This window comes from Scylla paramamosain, chromosome 36, assembly GCF_035594125.1.
Source record: "Scylla paramamosain isolate STU-SP2022 chromosome 36, ASM3559412v1, whole genome shotgun sequence".
Classification (NCBI taxonomy): Eukaryota; Metazoa; Arthropoda; class Malacostraca; order Decapoda; family Portunidae; genus Scylla; species Scylla paramamosain.
In genome coordinates this window covers 8,755,343-8,772,655 of record NC_087186.1, presented here as the reverse complement: position 1 = coordinate 8,772,655, position 17,313 = coordinate 8,755,343, and the positions used below count along the sequence as shown (strand labels likewise).

Here is a 17,313-nt window from a genome sequence, read left to right as displayed (position 1 = left end):
ATATAAAAACTTATATAGTTACGATGGATTGCAATCAACAGAGATGTTTCAGAGTTTAGTAAAAGAGAGATGGGAGAATGTAAGGAAACTGAGCAGCTCGGTGGCAGTGAGGTTGTTGACGTCGGTTAGTCACTAAGGGGGATATCTCCATGCTCAGCTCTGCTTTGGCTAAACAACTCACTTGGGATGTAAGGATAGAAGAAACGTCAGTTAATTATGTGAGTAAGACTAGTCATAAGGATCGGTATCATTTTAGAAGAGGACCATAACGCTCTGCACATTTATTTATTTTCTTATTACATTTTTAGATGCAGAGAAACTATTGAAGTTTTCATCGCAAATTAATAGTTTCCGTTATATAGGGAATTTTTGTTAGATGATGCGCGTTGGTTAGGTCAGGCTGAGTTAGATTAGGTTAGATCAGGGTAGGATTGCTTTCTTTTATGCAATCATCTCCATTCAAGTATCCTAAAATGACAATTTTCTTGTTCCCCGCCCATAAACTTTGCTTCCCGATGAGTCGCCAGGACCGTAGCGGGATGAAGGGAGGAGAGGCAATATTAAGTATTTCCGACGTGTTTAGTGTTCAAAATTGTTTATAACAAAAAAAAATAAAATAAAATAAACAATAATGGATATCAGTTTTGTTCTCGAAATATAGTTTGGTCCTATTGTAAAAATTTACCTAATGATCTAACTGTGTATCTGCAATTTCAGACAATACCCAGCACATAAAGAAACAGCACCAAAGAGACACATACTAATGCACCTAAGAACATTGACTTGCCTAGGTTTGAGTAAGAAGGGAGAAGACAAAGTTTCAGTTGAAGTATGGGATGCCTCTCTATCTTGGTTTTCACTCCAACATTATCAAAGCAAAGCTAAAATAGGCTCGGTAGTGTAGTTTTATTTCTCATTAATCCCTTATGGCGAACTAAAAGTTAATCTTACTTTTTTTTTTCATTATCTTGTATGAGTCTACTATAGGATATCCATATATATATATATATATATATATATATATATATATATATATATATATATATATATATATATATATATATATATATATATATATATATATGTATATATATATATATATATATATATATATATATATATATATATATATATATATATATATATATATATATATATATATATATATATATATATATATATATGTCATTTATTTCAGAGGCACAATGAATCACATGATGGGTGCTGTCTTTGCTCTGGCAAAACCCACAGTGAAACATTTCCCAGCACTCTGCCGACAAACATCAACTGCCGTGGTTATAGTGCAACAAGAAAAGCATGTAGCCAATGCTATTCCCAAAGGAGACCATTTTGTGTGCTGCTACAAAAATGTTAGATGTTACAGTTTAAGGTCAAATAGTTATACAAAACCGCACCAAAGAAAGAGGCACATGCTAATGCACCTGAGGGCATTGACTTGCCCAGCTCCTGGTGATGCTTTGGATGAAAAGGGAGATCAAGTGTCAGTTGAAGTAGTTGAAGATGTTCTGCCTGTGAGACTTGAGGAAGGGGACTGGACAGATGAGATGCAGTGGATAAGAAGTCAAGAAAACAATTCTGTCCTGCTGCCACCCAAGGATGTTTCAGATATTGATGTCCTGGCTCCTGAACTACGACCCACCTTCAACCTGGCTGCATATGTCAACAAGTAAGAATAATTATGAGCTAAAGGATCATTATGAGTAATTGGAATGAGGATGGATTAAATTACAGCAATCCTCCACTCTTCTATTTCAATCATAACTATAATAAAATAACATTTTAACTCTGGATCTACATAATCATGACAAACAGATTAGGACATTTTGAAGTCAAACCGCTCCCAGTCTGTGATTAGCATGAGAGCCAATCTGCTAAGAATGCAGCTTATCAGAATATACCCTTAAATCAAACACATATTTTTCATGTTGGTATTATTCATCACCCACCAGGTCTGCCACACTACAGCAGCTGGTGAAGCTTGGTGTGGACCTCAGCACCTGGGATGCACGTAAAGATGTCAACAGTTTCATTCTGCCTCTGGATTTTGAGAGAGATATGAAGAAGTACATAGTGTGAGTAGTAAACTGCAACTCTCTATTTAATGTAAGTTTGCAGTAACGGGTGCCATCATTACCATAGCAGATGTTGACTTGCAGTGATTTTTATACAACACAATTCTTAAGACATCAAAATTTTTCTTCAGGTTCCTGCATGACTTGGGGATTTCAGCCGATGATCTTGGGAGGTGGCTGACTGTCAATCCATACATCTTCCAGCAAAACATAGAAGACCTTGAGGCTAGAACTAATTACCTGGAATTCATGAAGTTCAGTGAGGAAGACATAGCTCGGATCATCTCAAAGAATCCCTACTGGCTGCTGTTTAGGTGAGATGGGTTAGCTGTACTGATGTTGTGAACAGAACTGGAACACTAAGACTTAAGACTTATGGCTATGTTAGTAGCACCAGTATGGAGAGTCTCTGCAGTATTACTTAGAATATAGTAAGATTGGCTTACTTTGTATTTGTAGCACCTGAATGCACAACCTCTGTAGTAGGTATTATTAGAAATATAGTACGAATATCTTACTTTTTATGAATATTTTTATTGTGATTAATGTTGTGTTGCCTTTTCACCAGCACTGTTCGAATAGACAGACGCTTGGGGATATTTCAGCAGTCCTTTGAACTCACTGATCATGAAGTGCGCTATTTGGCAACAAAACAGCCTCGGCTCATCACGTACAGCCATTCCAGTATTAAGGTATGATACCTATGTTATGTTTCATATGTGGTTTATGTGTCATGGAAATGTTTAATTAAATCAACTACATGTATATATATATATATATATATATATATATATATATATATATATATATATATATATATATATATATATATATATATATATATATATATATATATATATATATTGTCAGCATATCTTAAAACTGTTTAAAAAGTACCTAATTGAATTTTGTAGACATAAATATTTAATGTGCCTCACTTTTCTTTCAGATAATGATTTATAATGAAAAAAATTACAGATTAAAAGTGGCTGGAAAATATTATGCTCAGTTTAGTCTACTATAAACATAAAAATTTAAATAAATAAAATTGCAAAGCTTTAACACATTTGTTACAGTGCATGCATAAAATTTACCACTGATATTTTCACATAATTGCAGATGACAACATTTTCTGTGGTGGAGGAAATGGGTTTTGAAAAGAGTGAAGTGAAGAGCCTGTTGCTTGCTAAGCCCAAGATTTGGATGGCAAGTAGGTGCTTCTCTTAGTAAAGTTCCTTCTTCATAAAGTTTTCCTAAACCCATTTTGAATTATTATTGTGATGCTAGATCAGTCATATCATGATTCTCATGCAACAATCAGGAAACATAGAGGCAAGTGTCACACTCATTCAGTGCAGTGGGGTTACACTCTTGTTCAGCACTGAAGACATTAATTTGTTGTGTTGAAATGCACTAATGATAAAGAGAAAAATATTCAGTGTATGTTTTTATTTTCAGGTAGGGGTGCTTTGGTGAGAAGATTTGATTTTGCTCACAACCACATGGGATTGTCACACCAGCAAATAGTTCAGTTTCCTCATGTGCTCTTAACAAGAGACTTCAGAATCAGGCAGCGCCATGGGTTTCTCAAACTCCTTGGCCGGGACCAGTATGATCCCTCCAAACCTAACTATGTGTCCCCACTGGCACTGGTGTCAGGTACAGATGCTGAGTTTTGCCTCACCCTCGCCAAGTCCTCAGTGCAAGCCTTTAATGACTTTCTGAAAACAATGTAGTATTTTCATCATGTCTCTGCTTTACTGTAAATATGTATTGAGATACATATTCTGTACACTTTATAATAATGTACATATTTTTGGAGATTTCTCGCATGTATCGTTGGTAACACTGACTTGTACTCTATATACTGTTTTTTCCCTTTTTATTTTATTTATTTATTTTATTTATTTATTTTTTTTTTTTATTTTTATTTATTTTTTTTTTTGTATGGTAAGGGATGGTATTTAGCCCTATTTTAGCTTTCCACACCCAAAAACCCTGCTTTTCCACCAAGAGAGAGAGAGAGGGGGGGGGTTGCTGCCAGAACACATGCAACAGGTGCACACTGTGGGATAACATTACAGGTGGGGTTGAAGCGCATGGTGGTGCAGGACAACAGGTGTGAGGAGTGATTGGTGCAGGGACACAGAACCTGTGGTGAATGGAATGGAGGGATGTGGTGGGTGGAGGTGGAGTCTCTCTCTCTCTCTCTCTCTCTCTCTCTCTCTCTCTCTCTCTCTCTCTCTCTCTCTCTCTCTCTCTCTCTCTCTCTCTCTCTCTCTCTCTCTCTCTCTCTCTCTCTCTCTCTCTCTCTCTCTCTCATATAGTAGGAATGATACATACAACAAAAGAAATCTGAACAGAAATACTAGGGAATAATACAAAAAGGCAAGGAATGAATATGGTATAATAAGGAGAGAGGAAAGAAATTTTGAAAGTGACAGAAAATACAAGGAAGAGCCCAAACTCTTCTACAGATACATAAATGGAAAAATGAAACATAGTGATGACATAAGCAAGTTAAAAAGAGAAGGAAGAATTTATGAAACTAATGAGGAGATAAGTGAACTAATGTATTAAAGTTTTCAATCTGTGGTTACAAAAGAAACTGATTTTGTGACACCAAAAGTGGTATCACAAAATGAGGGAATACTGGAGATACAAGTAAAAAATACAAGAAATCAAGAAACTGCTGGAAGACCTGGATGTTAGAAAAGTTATGGGACCAGATCAAGTAAATTAATGAATATTAAAAGAATGCAAAGAACAAATGAAGGAACCCATATGATATATAATTAACAGCTCATTGAGAGAAGGAAAAGTACCAAGGAAATGGAAAAGAGCTAACATAGTGCCAATATACATAGGGGGAAATAAAGTGGAACCAGTGTCACTAACAAGTATTGTAAGCAAGCTTTGTAAAATAGTAATTAAAGATAGATGGATGCAATATTTAGAATATGAAAATAATTACAGAAAAGCAATTTGGATTCAGGAAAGATCCTGTGTCACAAATCTACTGAGCTTTTATACGAGACTAATAGATGGAGTGCAAGAGAGGGATGGATGGGTTGATGTGGTATACCTGGATCTCAAAAAAAGCATTTGATAAAGTTCTCCACAAAAGTCTTAAGCAGAAGTTAGAGAATGAAAGAGGACTAAAGGGAGCAACATTGAGATGGATGAATAATTATTTACAAGGGAGGGAAATGAGAAAAGTAATCCGAGACACTAATTCAAGTTGGCACAAAATAACAAGTGGGGTACTGCAAGGCACCTGTTATGTTTCAAATGTATGTAAATGATATGACAGAGGATCTAAATAGTTATATGAACCTTTTTGCTGATGATGTAAGAATAATGAAAATAATAAAGAATAAAAATGTCTGCAAGGAGTTATAAAAGGATTTTGACAAAATACATGCATGGAGCCAAAGATGGAAACTAGAATTTAATGCCAGAAAATGCTATGTGTTGCAAATAGGAAAAAGTAAAAAGAGACCTTCATGGAATTACAAAATGGGTGGAGAAATAATAACAAAAAGTAATGAAGAAAAAGATTTGGGAGTAATGATCCAGGATACACTATCACCTGAAAGGCACATAAATGGGATATTCGGCTCTACATACAGCTTGTTAGGATAGCGTTTAACTATTTAAATAAAGAAATGATTAATAAAATCATAACAACTATGATACAACCCAAATTGGAATACACAGCAGTAGTTTGGGCTCCACAAAGAAAGAAAAGATATACAGAAACTGGAAAAAATACAGAGGATAGCAACAAAGATGGTATCAGAATTGAAAGACTTAAGCTATGAAGAAAGATTTGAAGAGATGGGATTACCAACACTCCAAGAGAGAAGAGAAAGAGGAGACCTGATAACAAATGTACAAATTAGTAAACAATATAGAAAGAATAAACAGAAATGACTTAGTACCATAGATGGAGGAGAGAGAGAGACAGACAAGGGGGCATGTGAAGAACATAAAGAAGAGTGGATGTTTTGAGCAACATCAAGAAATACATCTTGTATCAAACTATTGGAATCTGGAATTATTTAAAGGAAGAGGTGGTTGTGGCAAACAGTGTACACATGTTTAAAGAGAAACTGGATAAATATAGTTTTGGAGACATGACAAAATGAGCTTTGGCTTGTGCCCTATACAATACAATTAGGTAAATACAACCACAAATAAACACACAAAAGTAAAAATAATATTGCATTATATAAGAGTACATTTCTCCTGTTTACTTACATTTTTTCCTTCGTACTTGTTCCTTCTCTCTCTCTCTCTCTCTCTCTCTCTCTCTCTCTCTCTCTCTCTCTCTCTCTCTCTCTCTCTCTCTCTCTCTCTCTCTCTCTCTCTCTCTCTCTCTCACACACATGAATGTATGATATGAAGCCAATCTTTTCCACTTCTTGGATTCCTCCCCTCCCACTTTTCTCTTTCATTCTCTTCATTCCAAATTTTTTTTTTTTCACACAGTTACCCCTCATCTCTTTTCATTCTATATTTTTTCCTAGGTTTTAGAAAATGATGAGTAAACAGTGAATATATAAGCTGGTTATGTCACTTACCTCTAGACTGACACTAGAAGATGTGCTCTCCTTGAGCTTATCTATGGAAAAAGAAGAGGGAGGTTTTAGTTCTGAATTTGGATCTGAACTGTGAGGCTTAGAGGCAGGCAGACAGACAGATAGATAAATAGATAGACCAATAAACACACACACACACTTCTCTTCATAATACATATTGATAACATGCCATGTGTAAGCCCCAACCTTTACTTTGTTATGTATGCTAATATATCACTATCAGGTAAGGATACAAAATCTTTGCATACAAACTTAAATTCAGAACTCCAACAAGTAAATCACTAGCTAAAGGTGAGTGGTCAATGTCAATAAAACCAGTTGTATAATTTTCAAATAGTTCTCTACAATATGATATTGAGGAGCTTTAACAGAAAATTAAACACATTTATAGATGAGGACAATAATTGGAAACTACGCAGTTTTGGGTCACCAAGAACATGCCTTATGTATCCATGCCTTGCACTTTTTCTTCTTTTATAATGCCTTCTTATGCTTTGCCTCACTAATCCTAAGTTCCTCAGCTCATTTAGCAACCCTTCCATCCACCTCCCTTGCCTGCTTTCCAACATCTCTGCTCTCCTTCTCACCAAGTCATTTCCCTCCACCAGTAGATACCTCAGGTACTTGAGCTGTCCCTCCCTGACCCTTGTACCAGAAGCTCCTACTTCCCGCTCAAGGTTGTTACATGTGCATAGCTTGGTGCCAAACAGATATCTAAATACTTCATTTTCAATTATTTGCAATTTACTAATTTCTCTTTTTGTCACTTCCATAATGTTAATACCACACAAAATATATGTTAATGCTATACTTTTCCCATGCATTTTTCCAATTAGAATTTTAGAGTAATATCTCTCTATCACACTACATGTCATGTCAGCCAACCTTTTTTGCTTTTTGGAACATCTCCTTCTGCACCTGAAAACAATTAATACTGTCACTGATAGTAATTCTTAAATATTTGAATCCATCCTTTATTTTTATGTTTTCAATATCTCCTAGTTTCAATTTCATATTAAATATTATTATATTACTATTATTAAATATTATTATCCTTATTTATTTCTAAACCCAACTCTTTTCCTACTCCTCCACTTTCTTTGTTGTTTGTTTGGCATCCTTTGCATTGTTAGTCAGCACCATCCCATCATCAGCAAAGAAAAGTGATATTATATTAAAGTTCTTATCTCTGTAGCCTGTTAAGATCTAGTTCTCATATTATTCTAAAAATCACTAGTCTGAAAAAAGTGGTAGATACTGCACACCCTGCTTTGTACCTCTTCCTCTTCTCTAAATTCTACTTTTGTCTTATAATTTCTCTATACTTTGGCTATGAAGTCAATTTCTCTCTCTTTTTACTATAATATACTTTATACTAAACAATCATATGCTCTTTCACAGCTCTCTAATGACCCAGCACTAACATCCTGATTGCATGAGTATTCCTTTCATCTACCACTCTATTTGAGTAGCAATTTCTCTCTATTTTTTCCCCCTCAAATCTAATTTTATCAAGTTTGAACTTGTTTTTTCTTAAGCTAGTCTGATTATCAGTTGTGAGGATTTTGATAATTCACCCTTGTTATATTCCTCATGCCACTTACAGACCTCTATCAGTCCCTCTCTCAACCTCTACCTGTCTAAGGAATGCAAATTTAAAAGCTATCTCCCTTTAGAAGGAATACTTTTTATTCCTTGTCTGTGAAGTAGGGGAGAATGGTGGACATGATGGGGCTGATTGGCATAGGTGGATGGTGTGAAGAGAGTGTTAGGTGCAAGTGGTGTCTGTGTAGCAGGGGAGAATAATGGGCATGATGGGGCTGAGTGGAGAGCAGCTGTGGGACATAAATGATGAGGCAGTCAATCCTCACTGAGATAATGGCTCTGGAAGCCGCGATGTGTCCAAAAGTTCTCTTCCCTCTTGAAAAAAAAAAAAAAATAAATAAATGAAATATATATATATATATATATATATATATATATATATATATATATATATATATATATATATATATATATATATATATATATATATATATATATATATATATATATATATATATATAAGCTATTTGTGTTATTTAAGTGACCAACTATGATAAAAAAAAAATAATAAAAAAATAGAAAACTCATAAGAATACTACGAATTTTGGACTAATCTAATAAGGGGAAAATTAATCCAACTCTCCATATAGATTACTGAAGAAAGAATTAAGGCTCTATCCCATGGTCGAACACATATCACGCTTCTCTCTCTCTCTCTCTCTCTCTCTCTCAGCACAACAAGCAAGTTAGTGAGAATTAGTTGGCGCTTGGGATGACATTAAACAACTGGTTACAATTTCCTTCTGCCCTGCTTCTCATGAAAAATAATAAATACATAAACATATATATGGCTTTGAGCTTGAAACACTGCTGGTTCCAGGGTCTCTTAAACCCGTTTTAGAGTTTTAGAGACCATGGCTGGTTCATACAACTACTTCATATCAGTGTCACGACTGACGAATTTCGGATGACGCAAGGAAAATATATATATATATATATATATATATATATATATATATATATATATATATATATATATATATATATATATATATATATATATATATATATATATATATTAACCTTCGGGTAACTTCTTTGGCACTGTTTTTCTAGTCTACTGTAGCACGCTTTCTAAAAATAGTCACCTCAGACACCTCGCTATTTAGGCAATGGTCTGTAGCTATAGGAATTTGTGACATGCATAACTATCATTAACTTGCATTAATGCATTGTAGTTAGTTTCTCTTTTATCGAGTAAATGACTAACTAATAAATAAAAGAGCAGCTACACGAATTTCCGGCACGACACGTTTTCCTGCCAGTGCTAAATAAAAACAAACCCACGTGTCTGCCAGGGACTCGGGAGGCTGCAATCATGGCTGCAGATCCTAAGGATATTGTGGTGGAATTAGGCTTCGTAGAGAAAACCCCGGCGTGGAAGCTCCATTCCAAGTTCTTCCCTAGCAAGGTGATGAGTTTGTTCGGTTCTCACAGCGGCCCCCAGCTCAAGATGAGCCTCTGCCACTCAGGCCAAATTCCTCCAATCCTGTCTTATTTGGTTTCCTTCAAGTAAATGAAATTCTGGCGTGCAACACCTTCCCAGATGTATTATTCCTGTAGTGTCTTAGGTGTTGTAATGCAGCCTTGTTCTACCTTACTGTTATCTTCTTACTATTAATTTGGCAAACAACATCCTAGAGATAGTACTTTTTTTATGTTTTATTTTATTCATTTATTTTTTTCATGTAGTGCTTATCATTGTGATAAATGAGTCAAGTCAATAAACTAAAAATCAATCATAATTTTTTTAATGTTTACGCCAGGGAGACAGCAGTTCTGACAGCCCAATACCCACAACTGTTGGATCGTAAAAAGATTAATACATGACTTTTTGGGCCTTAAATGACAATTGTTGTATATTAGGTTGATAATAGAGTTCAAGTGAGGTAGCTGGAGTGGCTACCCTGACCACTCAGGGCCAAGCCTCGTGTTTCTGTTATAACAGACTGAAACTAGGATTATTTCAGTACTTATTTACTTAAGCTCTTAATAGTACTCCCTGATACCTTGTTAGCTTAATTGGAGTGTTTTAGGAATCATAGGTCAAAACTTTCAAGTCCATACACTACAGTTTGTGTCACCCTGATTTGTTAAAAATTTTTCTTTACAGTATTATTTATTTATTTATTTATAAAATCTATGTAGGTTGGAGGATGGCCAGCTTGGCTTGCCCTGAAGGGTCTACCCACCCCTGAGGAACTTGCATGTCGCCACTGCAAAAGGCCGCTCATTTTCCTCTGCCAGGTTTATGCTCCATTCCATGAAAAATATGAAACCTGCTTTCACAGGTACATCTTTCAGGACTTGAAGATTCAGATACTTGCTGTAACTTATTTATATCATTGACCATGAATTTTGCAATTATTTATGTTATTCGATGCAAAATATCAGATTTATTTTGCTGTTAATTGACTTGCTTCCAGAACAATGTTTGTGTTTGTATGTCGTGACCCTAACTGCTGCCGAGACAATGATGCCTCCAGCATCCGAGTGTTTCGCTCACAATTGGCAAGAAAAAATGATTTTTACTCTGACGAACCAGCTAAGGTGGGTGAATCATTACCATACGTTTCTTTGCTGTAATTTTTCTCTCTTCCTCTGTTGTGAATGTATGTGCGATTGATAAAAAATAGTGGATTGTCATAATCATTAGTAACTCAAATGACAAATTTTTGCAGGAGGTAGAGGCTGGAGCAGAAAGCCCTGGCGCTGGGGATTTTAACCACCTATGTCGTGTTTGTGGTGCTCTTGGACCAAAGGTGATATTTCAGTTATTATTGTTCTTACAATGACGCTGTACTCCTGCTTGTTGTTGGCCATGGCTCATATGGATTGACATATTGACACTCAAAATGAAAAGTGATTGATGAATGAATAATTGTACCTGACTCTTATGCTGCTTTTGTTTTCCTTCAGACTTGTGGAAGCTGCCATGTTGCTCGCTATTGCTCAAAAGACCATCAGGCATTGGACTGGAAAGGAGGACACAAGGCTGAATGTAAACACCCAGGTAATGTGCTAGTTGTCATACTTTTTGTCTGACCTACCAGTTATATGAAGACCTTTAGATTTAAATAGTCATTATCATCATCATTGACCCATTTATCACTGTGTATTGCAATGTTAGGCATGACAATTGAACTCATACTTTATAGATTGCCAAATTAAATCAGTAACACTACATCCAAGCAAAAAAAAAATGTACTGTACTTGGTAAATAATTATTTTCAAACATAATTTTTTTTAGGTTATAAATTATACTTTCCATTAGTTTGATTATTTTGTCTTTAGTTTAGTCAGTTTAAACTAATTTATTTTATAAACTACCTGCTGTTCACAGAGAGTGTTAGTAAAAGGTGTTCAAACTCAACTGCCAAGCTCCTCTTCCCTGAGTATGAGATAGAGCTGGAACCAGAGGAACAGGAAGCTGCTAGAGAGAAGACCGAGGATGAGGTGATGAAAGAGTATGAGGAGCTGCTGAGGTCTGGACAGGTTACCCATCAAGATGATGATGGTGAGTAAAAGTCTTGTTGACTATTGACAGGGTTGATAAATTGTTTGATTTGAGCCAAGAAAGGAGCCAAGAAAGGATGAGAATGAGTGGTCAAAAAAATTTCCTGTTCCTAATTGGAAGGTAGCATACTAGTAAGCAGATGAAGGCATAATCTAGTGTTTTAAAGAGAGACCTAAAAACTGAAAAAATAGTCAGAGATAGCTTGGCAAGTTTTTTTATCAGGTAACTGAGAAAGCTGGTATGTAAATATTATTATTATTATTATTATTATATATTTTTCAAATTGTTACTATAATGGTAAGTGAAATTATGCAGTTGTTTTATGTATGGGAAATATTAAATATGCTTCTAATGAAAGAGTAATGTCTTCTTTTTTTCAGACTCTGATACAGAAAATGATCTAGTCAATATGGCAACCAAAGAAACAGACAAGCAATTCCAGAAATTCCGGACAAGAATTAAAGAGTATCCTGACCAGGTGTGTGCGCTGTGCAGCATGGTGTGATGACACAGGGACCAGATCCCTAAACTCCTAGACCTGTTTTTCTCAAGCTTTCTTAGGCCTACTCAAAAAAAACTCAGATCTCTCAACTCTTTCCACATGATCATTTCGTCATCCTCACATTTAAGCTTACACTGTCTCATTTCACTATTCATGAAACCAAATTGGAATTCACATTGCTGAAGAGGAATCAAGTGAGTATCCGCTGTATAATGTATTGAAAAAATCTCATGTTCTTCCCATTTGTTAGATACTGCGTTATGACCGGGAAGGTGAGCCCCTCTGGGTGTCCTCAAGTAACAAAGTGACACAAGTGCCAGACTGCCTTGGCTGTGGAGCTCCCCGACATTTTGAATTTCAGGTTGGTGGATCTGCTCAAGTTAAAGAATTTCAGAGTTAAAACATTAGATAAATTAATGACAAAGTTAAAATCATACATAATGCCATAAGTGTTTTAATATTGCATTTGCTTGTGACTTCAGGTGATGCCACAACTGTTGGTGCATCTGAAGGTGGACAGTGCAGGGCAGAGCATTGACTGGGGCACAGTACTGGTGTACTCCTGTTCCCAAAGCTGCCAGCAGGATCGACCTTATATAGAGGAGGTAGTCTTCAAGCAGGACTATGCACCTATAGAGGAGGTGATGAAGAACCAGTCATAAACACGGTTGAAGTAGTGACAATGTTCCATAATTAATTATTTTCCCAGTTTTATTGTACATTATCTATTTAATATTTGAAACTGTATGGTATGAGGAGTAATAAAAATCATATATATATATATATTAACATTACTCTATCCAGCATCTTTATCATTATATATATATATATATATATATATATATATATATATATATATATATATATATATATATATATATATATATATATATAGAATACAATAATTTACAACCAGTATTTGCTAAATATTTAATAGCAATATGATTTTTATGAGGTGATATGGAATGTTTAGCAGCAGAGCAAGAAATTGGTGCACCAATATATTTTACCATCACATATGTCTTTGGTTAAGTAATCATAAATTACTTTTCTATCTTGAGTATCCCTAGAATTTAATAAATAATGGTATTCTTCCAACACAAGCCTTCAACACATGGAGTAAGACAGACAGGAGTTCTTGATGCATTCTGCTCAACTTGGGAATGTGTAAAAATAATATATACACTATTAAAATGTGAAGATACAATGAAGTGTGGACTCTCCATACATACTATTGGCAATATTTACATTTTATAAATATATGTCAACCCCTAAAATTGGGCTTTGATAAAAGTTTTTAACTGAACCCAGAAATTATAGTATTTTACTGCTGAAGCAGTCCATATTCTAATATGGCCTTCTAAATGGCAGACAAAATATAATAAACTTTTCTTCAAAAGTAATTACAATAATAATCCATTCAGTAACTCATTATATACAATAATTCTATGGACAAACATTATGAATACAAAATTTGCAAGTCGGTTTTTGTTGTACTACATGGTACATTAAGTCTGCAACACAAATAATCTCAAGTTTATAAATCACTCTATCTTTCAGCCTTGTTACACTGATTAAGAAAACAGGAAAATACTGGCATGTAGCAGTTCTGTTGGCAGGACTGAAGGAAACACTTGCAAGGATTTTTTCCCTAATGAACTGTCTCCAAGTAATGTATTTCTTATGACAATGGCAGCAAATCATGATGGCAGAGGCACACCCTAAGGGCAAGGAAGTTGTTGATGAAATGAAGGCAATTCTAAAAAGAAGTAATATAGGTACCTTTTGTTTGTTATTAGAACTGATCATCATATAAATACTACTTTGTAAGATATATTGTGTTTCTAAAATGACATCATCTAGTCTTGGCATCACTAGCAAAAGGTATGAGACACTTTCTAGATTAACCAGTAATAAGCTACCAAGAGACTGCAGGTCAAAAAGTCCTATACAGTGCTACCTAGAAAGAACAGAGTGGCATCTCAGACACCAGATGCTGATGTATGATGCACAAACAACTAAGAGAGAGATTTCCTACCCTTACTTTGACCAGATGACAAAAATACTGAGTACTGTTGTATCTTCTTCAGCTCTTGAAACTCATAACTATAACAAAGCTTTCTAAAACTGCACAATAAAATATGCATAAGTACAAGTTACTGAAATGGGTTCCTTTCAGTAGATATGAATAACAATTCATAGAATACTCCAATGTTTCACCACAAAATGGCTAATAACTTTCATTACCACTAATATGTTGGTATCTATATATTCAGTTTGAGAATTCACAAACATTCTAGTTCAATAATTATACAGTACTGAATAACTCATTCTGCAGCAAGTTATGTAATGTAATTACATCCTGTGTACCAGATTACCATTTGGAATGTTCTACAAGATCAATCCATGGGAAATCTTGTCAGAGCTTATACAATCTTAATGATACAACACAACCATGTACAGGCCTCCCCAGACCTTCCCATCTGATAAATGAACAGACAGTGCACCCCATATATATATATATATATAAGAGAGCTGTAGTTTGTGCAATAAAAGAGTTTCATCCCACCATTCCCAATGTAATAATTGCCATGAATTATCATGGCCCCCTCCCTTGACAGCACATATCCAAGACAATCCCTCTATAAAGCAGGACAAGCTCAGGTGCAAATGCTGTGTTATAGATACACTTCAACTACGCAGTAGTAAAAATTATGGCGTGAAGTTCTAAAAGCATCCTGTCAAAAGTGGCAGCATGATGATAGCTTGAAGACTTTGCCGTAGTTCATGAAATATATCATTTATATCTTTCATAACCAACGAGTTCAGCTGCTGCTATAGCTCTAGCCATTACAAGAAGATGGCCAGGTCATCACACACAAATAAAGATAATGCTAAAAGGTCATTGGTACTTTTTCAGACTTGATTAATAAAATATTTCTTTATTTGCTTTCTTAGGCAATTTTGAAATTTGATGTGTGAAATTTTGACTCGAGACATAAGATTCATCAGTGTTCTACTGAAATTATTTAGTCTCCAAATCATGTTAAACAATAACTATTCAATTATAATGCATATGTGTATGTCACTTTTTGAATAAGGTATGTCTTATGATTAATGTTAAATATGCAAGTGTCTGCAAGTCCTTATATATATACACATATTACATAAGTAAGCCTTAGTTGCAGGAAGTAAGATACATTTCTTGGCAGCACACCTTACAACAAGACTAACAAGAAGTGTCAAAGACTTGCTCTACATTTTGATCCAGAAATTTTGGAGGTTTTACACCAATGAATGGTGATGTGAAGTACATTTTTGAAGCACAAGCACCTCACAACTCACATACAAACTCACCCATCCACCACCCACCCACCTACCCATACACACACACACACACACACAAACTGACTAGTTGCACATGTTCCCATGAATGCTGAAAACACTACTGCATAATTACATTCATATTCCACTGTCAATGTTATTCACAAGTTATTCACCTCCTACAGTCATGAAAAAAAAAAGTGAAAATATGTTCTAAAGTAAGTTAAATACTGCTGATTTCCACTATCCCTCAGTGAAAATTTGCACTAAAATTATTAAAATGAGTTAATATAATTTGCCCTAAACTTTTTAAGATTGTAAAGACAATGTAAATCTTTAAAAAATTAAAAATAAATAAATAAAAACATAATTAGAAACATCTTTAACTTGTTTAATGGTTTACAAATAGATCAACTTGAAGGCTCAAACAAAGGAGTTTTGCAGTACACAGGTGAATAACGATGTGAAGAATGAAAGATGACTTGTAAAATTCTTTTGCTCCTCACAGCAGGAAGAAGTACAATATACTGACTTTATTCTAATTACATGATATAGAATGTTATCTATAAAGACACACTAAATGGATCAACATTTTGCAGGTGGGATGGTTTGCAATGAATAGTAATTGCATTATATTGCCCTTTCCAATTTACTGTCTTCTGTTATAATACTCATGCTGTGACTTTCTTAACAGTATGACTGATGATTCCTTTATTTAAATGAATTATTGAATAATGATTAATATTTCTAAAGGTGCTGCAACAGTGAATTTTCAAATATGTTTCAATATATTAGTGCAAATTAAAGGAACTTATGTTCATAATCAGGCTTGATATTTTTGTTCAAGAGAGATGATGAGAAAAGAGAAATAAAGTATTACATAATAATAGATAAGGTCAATGAGGAGAATGTTACTCTGAAACATTATGAGGATTATGTTAGAAGGATTTCATCATTAGGCTGCTCTTGTTAACTTACAAGTTAAGAGTAGAAGTTTGAGAGACATGGGATGAAAACAATTATAAAGACAAAAATCTGAAAAAGAAAACATTATTTAGACAGAGTGGAATGCAATGAAGCATACACAACTGGTATTGACTTCAAAGAAGTACAGGACACTGATACTCTGCACAGGAAACATTATTGGTGTAGTGATGTAAGAGAGGTAACACAGTATCTGATGTAGTAGGGAAGTAGGTACAGAGAGATAAAACAGTCAGATGTAGTGGGACAGCATCTCATTTAGAAGCTAAATAAAAAATATTAACAACAAAAATAAGTCTTGGATAAGAAATACCAAAAAATGAGGGCCACTATGTCAAATATGATGATGATGATGAATGTTACTTGGCCGGGAGAAACTAATTTTTTAAATCTATGAAATCTAATCTACAAACCAAAAAGTTGTTCAGCAAGTCATTCTGCATTGACTTATGGGAAAACTGGAATGAAGCTACAGACCCCATGACTGGAGAAACACTTACACCATTTGCCATTACTTTATCATTTAATTAACCTGAAAATTTTTTAACACATTATGGCAGCACAAGGCCACATGAAGGCTTGATCCAGCTTTATCAAACTGAACCTTTTCAATAAGTTAAGCTAAAAAGAGTTTCCCCATCTTTTATATTTCATAATTTAATAAATGTGCAACAAGAGGTTAAT

At 34.7% G+C, this 17,313-nt stretch overlaps 2 protein-coding genes across 2 annotated transcripts; both read left to right on the top strand.

Moving 5' to 3' along the window:
• The first annotated feature begins 77 nt into the window (after window positions 1–77).
• LOC135090912 (transcription termination factor 3, mitochondrial-like) lies at window positions 78–3,954 on the top strand. Its single transcript, XM_063988098.1, has 7 exons — window positions 78–218; window positions 1,199–1,687; window positions 1,971–2,093; window positions 2,225–2,407; window positions 2,662–2,785; window positions 3,213–3,307; window positions 3,556–3,954. Exons 2-7 carry the CDS (start codon window positions 1,206–1,208, stop codon window positions 3,827–3,829), a joined length of 1,281 nt encoding a protein of 426 aa, XP_063844168.1. The 5' UTR covers window positions 78–218; window positions 1,199–1,205; the 3' UTR covers window positions 3,830–3,954.
• Window positions 3,955–9,521: 5,567 nt separating this feature from the next.
• LOC135090910 (programmed cell death protein 2-like) lies at window positions 9,522–13,102 on the top strand. The gene is made up of 9 exons (XM_063988094.1): window positions 9,522–9,713; window positions 10,451–10,593; window positions 10,729–10,852; window positions 10,984–11,064; window positions 11,222–11,315; window positions 11,646–11,819; window positions 12,200–12,297; window positions 12,572–12,682; window positions 12,804–13,102. The coding sequence occupies exons 1-9, from the start codon at window positions 9,621–9,623 to the stop codon at window positions 12,981–12,983; spliced, it is 1,098 nt and encodes a 365-aa protein (XP_063844164.1). The 5' UTR covers window positions 9,522–9,620; the 3' UTR covers window positions 12,984–13,102.
• Window positions 13,103–17,313: the final 4,211 nt, after the last annotated feature.

Coding starts and splice junctions, on each gene's coding strand:
- LOC135090910 (XM_063988094.1), top strand. CDS start 9,621: ATGGCTGCAGATCCTAAGGATATTGTGGTGGAATTAGGCTTCGTAGAG. Junction 12,298..12,571: donor TTAAAGAGTATCCTGACCAG/GTGTGTGCGCTG, acceptor CCCATTTGTTAG/ATACTGCGTTATGACCGGGA. Junction 12,683..12,803: donor CCCGACATTTTGAATTTCAG/GTTGGTGGATCT, acceptor TTGTGACTTCAG/GTGATGCCACAACTGTTGGT.
- LOC135090912 (XM_063988098.1), top strand. CDS start 1,206: ATGAATCACATGATGGGTGCTGTCTTTGCTCTGGCAAAACCCACAGTG. Junction 2,786..3,212: donor ACAGCCATTCCAGTATTAAG/GTATGATACCTA, acceptor ACATAATTGCAG/ATGACAACATTTTCTGTGGT. Junction 3,308..3,555: donor AAGATTTGGATGGCAAGTAG/GTGCTTCTCTTA, acceptor ATTTTCAGGTAG/GGGTGCTTTGGTGAGAAGAT.